Below are 9368 nucleotides of genomic sequence, written 5' to 3' on the forward strand. Positions count from 1 at the left end.
GAACTTAGCTTGATAAAAAGGAAGCTCAAAATAAGTAAGCAGACAGATTTGTAAGCATTACAAGAAGGAAAACACTATAATGAAGTGGGAATACCAGCTAAATTAAGTTATTAGTTGGGGTCAGTCAAGTCAGTTTGAGCTGTATTTTAGCCATTCAAAATAATAATATTGCACTGAACAATTAATAGATAGGAATATGTAAAGAAAGAACAACTCATTTCAAATTGAATAAAAACTTGAAAGTATAATTTTGATAAAAAAAAAGTTGGAGATGTTAACTAAAATGATCATCAAATTAAGGCCGCAATTGGAATAGGCTACAGAGGAATGGCGTGTAGAAAATGCCAAAATGCACTTGTTCAGGTAAATAACTCTCAAATCTTATAAAATCTTGAAACTCTCACAGCCATGTCATGCTTAATTATTTATGGTATTAAATAAGAGTATTATATTAGGAAAATTGGAAAATGACAAAAACCAAAGTAGGGGAAAGAAGAAAAAGAGAGGAAAAGTGGGTCACTTTATTTGTTTCATCCCATCCATTTGCTCCATCAATGGTGTTTCTCAAGCTGGCTGAGTGGAGCTTTACGCAACCCCAATTACACCCACCACAACGAATCTCTAATTTCTTTCTTTCTTTCTGTTCTTCCATTTCTATGCAAAATACCCACTCACCATCATTTCCCATCCCCTGTTCTTTTTTTTCCACCACTCTCTCACAACATCCCTTACATTTTCACATGGATCAACAACACCCTTTCAATTACCACAACTAATTCAATGACCCAATTTCCTTAACCCTTAACCCTTAACCCTCTTGTTCAACCCCCAATTTACTCTTCATTCAGCTCAAAGTTCAGTTTTTTAACTGTACTTAAGAAAAAAAAAAAAAAAACAGGGGAAAGGGTTCCAAAAACAAGCTTTACTCTGTTTTTTTTTTTTTTTGTTCTCTCTTAAATTATGTCATATATTTTCTCAGTAACAGCAAACACCCTTTGAAGCTCCACATCAAAATCAAATACCCAATAAGCTTAACCCTCAATTCTTCCAATCCAACCTCATTTTTCTTCCAATTCAGCTCCGAAGTTTCAATTGGTAGCTCTATCAGAAGAAAAACGGGGAAAGGGTTTTTGAGAGTGATCATATGGGTAACATAGGAAGTAGTAGTGCCAGCAACCGCAGAAGACACGGTGGTGGCGGTGGCGGAAGTGGACGGAGGATCCATCCTCCACCTCCTCCTCCGCCGCCGGTGACGCCACAGCCGGAAATCACAGCCAATCGGTTCGTGTACCCTGCTGCTGCGACTCCATATCATAACTATCCCGGTTATTATCCGCCGCCGGTGCCTTTGCCGGCACCTTATGACCACCACCACCGGCCCGCGGCGGTGGAGCCGATGTGGGGGCGGTATCCTCCGCCGGCAGCGCCTATGCCTCCGACGCCGTATGTGGAGCACCAGAAGGCGGTTACTATAAAAAATGATGTGAACATCAAGAAGGAAACTTTGAGGATTGAAGCTGATGAAGAGAACCCTGGGAAGTTCCTTGTTTCATTCACATTTGACGCCACCGTTTCTGGGAGGTATGTTTGTTTTAGGGGAAAAATATAGATGTCAATGGTTGGTATGTAGTCATGTTCTATGAATGGATATTATGGCATTGCTTGATTTTTATGAAGCTGAATTGATTAAGTTAGACAAGGTTTGATGGTTGTTGTTCGTGGTGATGTTTGTGATATGATATGATGTTTACAATGATCATTGATGTTGTAAGATAGGGCAAGATCATGATTGTTGAGCTTATACTGGATTTTATCAACTCACCTTGCTTGTTAGTGTTAATATGGTAAATGGCTTGAATGGACTAATTTATTTATCTTCAATTGATAGATGTTAATCTTATCAGCTCAACCCCTTGAATTAGAATGATGGTTAACTTGATTTGCGAATTGTAATGAGAATTGAGAACATCAATTTACCAATGTGGAGTAATGTGGGTTGCTATTGTCGATACAACATTTTGCTCTATCTAAGCTATAACGGTGTGTCCAAACAGCATTCTTCAAATGTAAATATTGATATGATCATATATATGAGTAGGCATCTGCACGAATGTGCGATAAGTTGATGATTGTAGACAGCTTAATAGTTTGGTTATAGCTTATTTTTTAATTATATTTTCTAAAACTACTAAAATATTTATGTTGCTGCTTGCTAGGGTTCAATATCCTTTGCAATTAGGGAAAAACGTGAGTTGCTGCTAAAGATTGCGAACATGAAGATTATCTTCATTTGATAATCAACATTGCTTATAAATTCTACCCTGTGTGCTCTTACTTTGTTTTCTTTTTTTTTTTTTTTTGGATATATTTTTTAATCTGGTCCCAGACTAGGCATTAGGCAATATAATAAAGTTTTCATCTGTTTGAGAATTTCCTTTAGGTTTTCAAGAATGCTGTTCTCATCCTATAATTGTTTTTTGCATCCTTCTCAGTTATTCCTGTTCAGTGCTTGACCCTTTCACTTATAATATCAACATTTGTTAAATATACTTACTGTATATTATGTAATGTGATTGAAAGGTGACTTACCTATGCCTTCAATCATATAACCAACTTCGATCTTTCAAGATTATAGATCTGAATATTTTCTGCTATCGTTATTTATTAGTTTTTGTTTCCTTTTGTCTGTATAAAACAGCATTACCATACTTTTCTTTGCAAAAGAAGGTGAAGGCTGCATTCTTACTCCAATGAAGGAAGATTCTCTTCCACCTGTGACTGTACATTTCCAGCAAGGTCTTGGCCAGAAGTTTAGGCAGCCAGCTGGAACCGGTATTGATTTTTTGCAATTTGAGGAATCCGAGTTATTGAAAGTGGGAGAGATGGATATCTATCCTCTAGTAGTTAAGGCAGATGCAATGTTGGGTGATCATGATGGATCAAATGAGACTCCAAATGACGGATCAAATGAGACTCCAAAGCATGGATCAAATGAAACTCCAAATGAAGGATCTAATGAAACTCCAAATGAAGGACCTAATGAAACTCCAGTAACAGGTATTACAAACTCGCAGATAACAAAAGCAGTGTTTGAGAAGGAGAAAGGGGAATTCCAGGTGAAGGTTGTCAAGCAGATCTTGTGGGTGAATGGATTGAGGTATGAGCTGCAGGAGATATATGGCATTGGAAATTCAGTGGAGAGTGAAGTGGATGGAAATGACCCAGGAAAAGAATGTGTTATTTGTCTGTCAGAGCCCAGGGATACAACTGTCCTTCCTTGCCGTCACATGGTATTCACTGTCTCCCCTTTTTGGATTAATTTTTCTCTTGATCATTTGATTACTAGAATGATGCCAGTGGTAGTTATGGATATCATTCCATGAGCATCAAGCTACTGTGAAGTGATATATGATGTTTTTGGCAAATTTCATCAACTCTACGTGTATGCTCGGTTTGGGGGAAAACGGGACGCAATTTCCATGGATGAGCTCCATGTGTAAAGTCCTTGATATCATATCATGGGTATCAAGTTACAAAGTGATATATATTTCATTGATGTTTTGCATACTCATGGAGCTCATTATGAAAATTTCCACCCCTAAGCAAACATACTCTCCCAGAGTTGTTTTGTCTTTCCTCAGTATTTCAACTGTGGTCAATCTTCCCTTGTTGTAGTGCATGTGTAGTGGATGTGCGAAGGTTTTGAGGTTCCAGACAAATAGGTGTCCAATCTGCAGACAACCAGTTGAGAGGCTTCTGGAGATCAAGGTTGGGGCAGAAGCCGAACCTCAGGAGTGAAGAAGATGAAGACAGTGATAGTTGACTCAAGCTTCCTGTACAGTCCAAACTCCAAATTGTGTTATATATATATATACTTGATAGTTTGCCTTACTTTCTGGGTTTTTCCCAATAATCACCCCAAAAAGGGGGTAAAAAAAAATTCTAAAAAAGGAATCTATTTATGACATATTCTGTGACATGGTCAAGCGGCTGGCATTGCACCTGAGTTTGTAAGCTAATGCCTCCACCATGCTTATTTGATTTTGGCTTCCCTTCAAAAATATAATTGAATGCTTTTCTCATTTCTTTGGATGCCATCATTTTGTTATATGTATGTATGTATCTATGATTTCATTTATTTTTTGCTTCTCAGGAGACTAATCCCTTTTCGAATATAGTTAGCCTTTGTTTCGAATCTAAGTTTTCTCTACTTTTACGACTACATCACATCCTTGTCGGTAAATAGCTTCATCATGACCACAATATCCAAAGTGGAAGAGTAAAGTAAATAGCGATATTTTATTGTCAAAATTGATTCGTCACAAATTACACAAGTATCATCAATACCTAACATTTATAAGCATTTCAATAGATTAGTAACCTTCATTAATTTGTACCAGGAATTATTCGCATTTCATGATCCAGGAAATTTACAGTTGCCATCAAAACCCAAGTAAGTTACACAAACCATTTATAAAGTAACGTGGATATTCATAAGTCATAACATTAGATTCGTATTTACACAATAATGCACCACCAAAAGGAGGGGTGGGAGGGGAGGGGAAAGAGAAAGAAAAATCGCAAAAGTAGTACACAATGGCAACACTAAATACTTAAAGTGCTTTCTGTAATCAAATAAACCATGAACACAGAATCTGAAAACTCAATAATTACCGAACATCAACCACCTTGTTAGACCCTTGATGCAACTCATCTGCTTCCCACCATTGATGAACATAGACACCACTATCTCTGAGTTCCTTGTAAATATCCATGCAACCTTTTTCTTCCTTGTTTTCTGAGCAGCTGAGAAACAATTCATTAACAAAGCATATGGCTCCACTTTCAAACATATCCCTTAGAAACTTCATTTCAACATTCCCTGCATTCATCTTCAACACCACAAAATCAGCATCCTGCACTGTCTCTTTGAACCATGCATGGAAGTCAAACTCTTCACCCTTGGAGGACGAGGACAACCCCGGATGATAAACGAAGGTTATGCCAGGCCTTTTCACATGAGACAACAAGATGGAAGTATTGTAGTGAACAAAGTAGACATTGAAATCTCTAAAATCAATGGGGTAAGATGGAAAGAACCAATTAGTAACATTCTTAGGCACCCCACCAACTCCAATGTCCATGTACACCAATCTCTTCCTATTAGACATGTTCACAAACTTAGGCAAGTATGAGATTCTTTTCTCATGCTCTTGAGATGTTTCCTCATCAGCAAGAGGCTCCATGAGCTCTATAAGAGGCTTGGTGGAGTTCAAACTTGGACAGTCTCCTTGAAGGTGGTGATCGAAGAATGCAGAAGAGCTTCTTTTCTTGAAAACCACAAGGGTAAGGCCCTTGACAAGAGTGACATCCACAACACTTGAAGATCTCAACATGGATGAAACTGAGGAAGAAGAAGGAGAATGATTGGGACGTACAAGCAGTGCGCCGATTCCCCCAGGCTTGAGGACCCGCTCCACCTCAAGCAGCAGCAATGCAGGCACTGAAACCTTGTCCACATCCTTGGTGAAGACGAAGTCAAAGGAAGAGTCCTGATACTGAAGCTGACAGACGAGTGTGTTGTGCCTTAGGGAGACAGCGGTGACACTAGTGAAGCCAAGTTGTCGCATTGCAGAGACAGCAGGCATTGGTGAGGGTTGTCCAACGCAGAGGGAGGTAGCTTTACGGTTCAAGAAGTGGTTACGCAATAGGTGATTGACAGCAGAGGTAGTGAAGTTGGCATGGTTGATGCAGTTGAAGGAGTCCCAGAAGGAGTTGTAGACCCTGCTCTGGAACAAGTAAGAGCCAGAAGTGTTTTGGTTGAGACATTGAAGGTGTGTTTCGGGGGCGAGTGAGGCTGAGAGGAAGTGGAGAGTAGGAAGGAATCGGAGCAAGGAAAGCAAGGAGATAGCAGAGGCAAGGAAGAGTGCACGGAAGAAGAGTGTCTTGGCTATGGATGCTTTGAAGGAGGAGTGGGAGAAGAAGGCCTTGGAAGAATCCATATCCATATGTATGTATAATACTAGCTCAAGCATACAACATGTGTCCTATTTAAGCTTCTTTAACATTATGGCTTTATTCAATAAAAATCCCATCATTATCTTTATCGATTCTTTTGATGCATTTGTAATATGTGATTAAGCTCTACATCTTTATTATATATTAACACCGTACACACAGCATCAATATAATATGCGACACTTTGGACTCTGCATCTTAGGCAACCCTGGACAACCTGGACTTTGCACTTTCTAGTGTCGGGAACACCATAATGTACAACAAAGCTTCACCAGTGCATCATGCTTTCAACCAAACCGTAGCTTTATTCTCATGAAATTTAATAAACTCGCTTTAGAATAGCATCATTGAGCTCATTACCATAGCCCATAATGATCTCAACTACTTTGATTAAGCATGTTAAAGTAAACTTTTTAAACTTATCTTCATCTTCTCAAGGAATTAACATACGTGTATACAAATACCCATTTTTTTTTTATTTTTTGCCATGACTCACGATTGAAGAACTTGGTATTTGAAACGATTGGACTAATATGGGTTTAATATACTGGGCCTAGTCTGTTAGCCCAAATTATTCTTTTCTTGTTCATCCACTTTTTGAATCTTTTAAAACATGGCCAAAAAAAATCTTTTTAAGACATATTATTATCAATATGTTACCATTTTGTCATTATTGAATTACCGTAGCTCTATTGAGTGTGTATTCAGTATTCACGTAATACTATATACAATAATCTTACCATATTAAAATGATCACACATTGATAATAATATGTTTTAAAAAAAAGTAGCATCTTAGTGATAAATTCTAGGAATAGTGATAACTAAATACTTTAGCTTAAAAATGATATATATTTTTAACTCAGTAAAATATGTTAATTATATGATTAATATAAAATGTTTTTGGGAGCAGTTATATATCTAAGATTTTTGGCAATTAAGTTTAATCAAATTGGCCTAAATTCAATAAAAATTCTTTTTATTATACGTAGCGTGTACACACGCGCTTCACTAACGCAAACGAAACCCCACTTCACTTTGTGTTTATTTTTTATGCGCTTCCTCTTCTTTCTTCTATTGGTGATGTTATTGCTGCATTTTGTTTTTATTTTTTCTTCTCCTCTTCTTTTTTATGTTATTGTAGTAATTTATTCTTTTTTTTGTTTGATATTTTTTTCTATTTTTGTTAGTTTTATTTCTCTCAAGAGAATAAATGAAGAAAAATTTTAAAAAAATGAAATAAGAAGAAGAAGACGAAGAAAAATAGATGAAAAAGGAGAAGAAGACGAAGCAAAAGATGATAAGGAGGAGGAAGAAGAGTTTTGAATTGTGTATGACAATGAAATCAAATGTACTGAAATTACAGGAGTTTCTGAGTTTATAGGATGTATAATTTTCGATTCATTTCTTATTATACAATGGTATTGTTATAATAATATTTCGGTTCATTTGTAGTCCAAGTGTATTGTCGATGAACAATTTGTCCCAAAAGTTGGGATGACTTTTAAGACAAATTGAATGGAATGAAATAGAATCTAATGCAATTGAATAAAGTGATAATGAATAATTTTATTCTTCGTTGCTAAAAAATTTGGTCAATACTTATCCATAGCATAAAGTGAACCTCAATTAACACACAAATGAATCGAAATTAGTTCAGATTTAACAAGCAGTAAAAAAGATTCAATCATCAACAAAAACACATCGAATTCATTTTTTGATCCAAATGAACCTCAATTAAACTAAAAAAGGAACCGAAATTACTTAAGGAATAAAAAATTTGGTCAATACTTATCAACGGCATCAAGTGAACCTCAATTAATTCATAAATAAACTGAAATTAGTTCAAATTTGAACAAGCAATAACAAAGATTTAATCATCAACAAAAACACATCGAATTCATTTCTAGATCTAATTGAACCTTAAATAAACTAAAAAATGAATCAAAATTATTTAATGATGGCACTAGAAAAAATTAGAACCAATAAAAATGTTAGCAAAATATTAGTGTTGTTAGTGATGATGATAACGAAAAAGAAAAAAAAGAAGAAGAAGACGCAGCATCAAGGAAGAAAAAGAAGCTATGGCAGGATGTAGAGTTTTATTCAATATTTTTACATTTATATCTATTGAAATTAATATAAAGGAAAATAAGTTAGAAGAAGAGAAGAAGAACCTGAGTGCACAACTTTAAAAGAAGAAGATGAAGAAAAAGAAGTAATAATAATAAAATATGCGCGTATAAATTTAAAAATACTTAATTGGACTTAGTTAGAGTTATAACAGAATTTTATTCAATGTTTTTACATTCTTATGTATCGAATTTGATATAAAGGAAAGAGTAAAGTATTGTTTTTGTCCCCAACGTTTGGGGTAAGTCCTATTTGTGTCCCTAACGTTTAAATCGTCCTATTTGTATCCTTAACGTTTATAAAAGTTGATCCGTCACTTTATAACTCGGTCTTTATTGTGCATTATGAGTTATAACTCGATCTTAATTATCATTCATTCTGTAATTGACACCTTCATTACCGACTTAATGACCATTATTCTACTTAATGATCAACGGTCATATCATCAATTCTATTCATCAACTCTATGCCTATAAAAGGCACCAATCTCTATATACACTAGGCATTCTAAAAATATTTTAGAGACATTCTAGATATATTCTATATTTATAGAATTATTATAATATACAACATATGATGACTTCTATTTCATATCTTACATTCTATATTCATAGAATTATTCTTATACCTCTTAAACACTTACTAACTTGAGTGTCGGATTGTCTTTTGCAGGTATCCACCCCCTTGTTCTCTCCTTGCCGACGTATAACTCATCCCGACGAAAAGCTTGAAGACATTCATCGACGGACGAGCTATACACCGGCTAAACTCAGTAAGAACAATTGGCGCCATCTGTGGGGACGAGTAAAATAATTCCTACTCCCCTAGGTTTATAAAACTTGATTTACGTTCAAATTTTTGAACCAATCTCAACAATCTTGTTTAAGATTTTATTTAATACCTCTTATCAAATTTTAATCTATCGTAACTTTTTATAAGGTTTATATTTTATACCTTCAAATTGCTTCACTTTTACGTATTATAATATTTCACATCTTATAATCGATCAATTAACCAATCCGAGAATAAACTCGACTTTCAATCAATCCGAGAACAAACTCGGATTTCAATCAAATCGAGCACAAACTCACTTATCAATTTTGCTTTCTTTTTTAAAGTTCTCTACTTACACAAGTAAAATTATATATTTTATTCAACATACTTTTGCATTTATATTTTGTGTAACTAATATTTATTGATTTATTAGTTATATTTAAA

General features: G+C 35.4%; 2 protein-coding genes across 2 annotated transcripts; one reads left to right on the forward strand and one right to left on the reverse strand.

Moving 5' to 3' along the window:
* Nucleotides 1–413: 413 nt before the first annotated feature.
* On the forward strand, nucleotides 414–4082 carry LOC107626498 (putative E3 ubiquitin-protein ligase LUL2). Its single transcript, XM_016329390.3, has 3 exons — nucleotides 414–1581; nucleotides 2699–3290; nucleotides 3676–4082. The coding sequence occupies exons 1-3, from the start codon at nucleotides 1145–1147 to the stop codon at nucleotides 3796–3798; spliced, it is 1152 nt and encodes a 383-aa protein (XP_016184876.1). The 5' UTR covers nucleotides 414–1144; the 3' UTR covers nucleotides 3799–4082.
* Nucleotides 4083–4444: 362 nt separating this feature from the next.
* Nucleotides 4445–6027, reverse strand: LOC107628089 (uncharacterized). The gene has a single exon (XM_088505288.1). The coding sequence runs from the start codon at nucleotides 6006–6008 to the stop codon at nucleotides 4671–4673; it is 1338 nt and encodes a 445-aa protein (XP_088361414.1). The 5' UTR covers nucleotides 6009–6027; the 3' UTR covers nucleotides 4445–4670.
* Nucleotides 6028–9368: the final 3341 nt, after the last annotated feature.

Source organism: Arachis ipaensis, chromosome B2 (assembly GCF_059453495.1).
Source record: "Arachis ipaensis isolate K30076 ecotype BB chromosome B2, ASM5945349v1, whole genome shotgun sequence".
NCBI lineage: Eukaryota > Viridiplantae > Streptophyta > Magnoliopsida > Fabales > Fabaceae > Arachis > Arachis ipaensis.

What these genes read in the sequence shown, in the direction of transcription:
- LOC107626498 (XM_016329390.3), top strand. Translation starts at nt 1,145, where the DNA reads ATGGGTAACATAGGAAGTAGTAGTGCCAGCAACCGCAGAAGACACGGT. An exon ending in GACGCCACCGTTTCTGGGAG is followed by an intron (nt 1,582 to 2,698) that starts GTATGTTTGTTT and finishes TGTATAAAACAG; the next exon opens with CATTACCATACTTTTCTTTG. An exon ending in TCCTTCCTTGCCGTCACATG is followed by an intron (nt 3,291 to 3,675) that starts GTATTCACTGTC and finishes CCCTTGTTGTAG; the next exon opens with TGCATGTGTAGTGGATGTGC.
- LOC107628089 (XM_088505288.1), bottom strand. Translation starts at nt 6,008, where the DNA reads ATGGATATGGATTCTTCCAAGGCCTTCTTCTCCCACTCCTCCTTCAAA.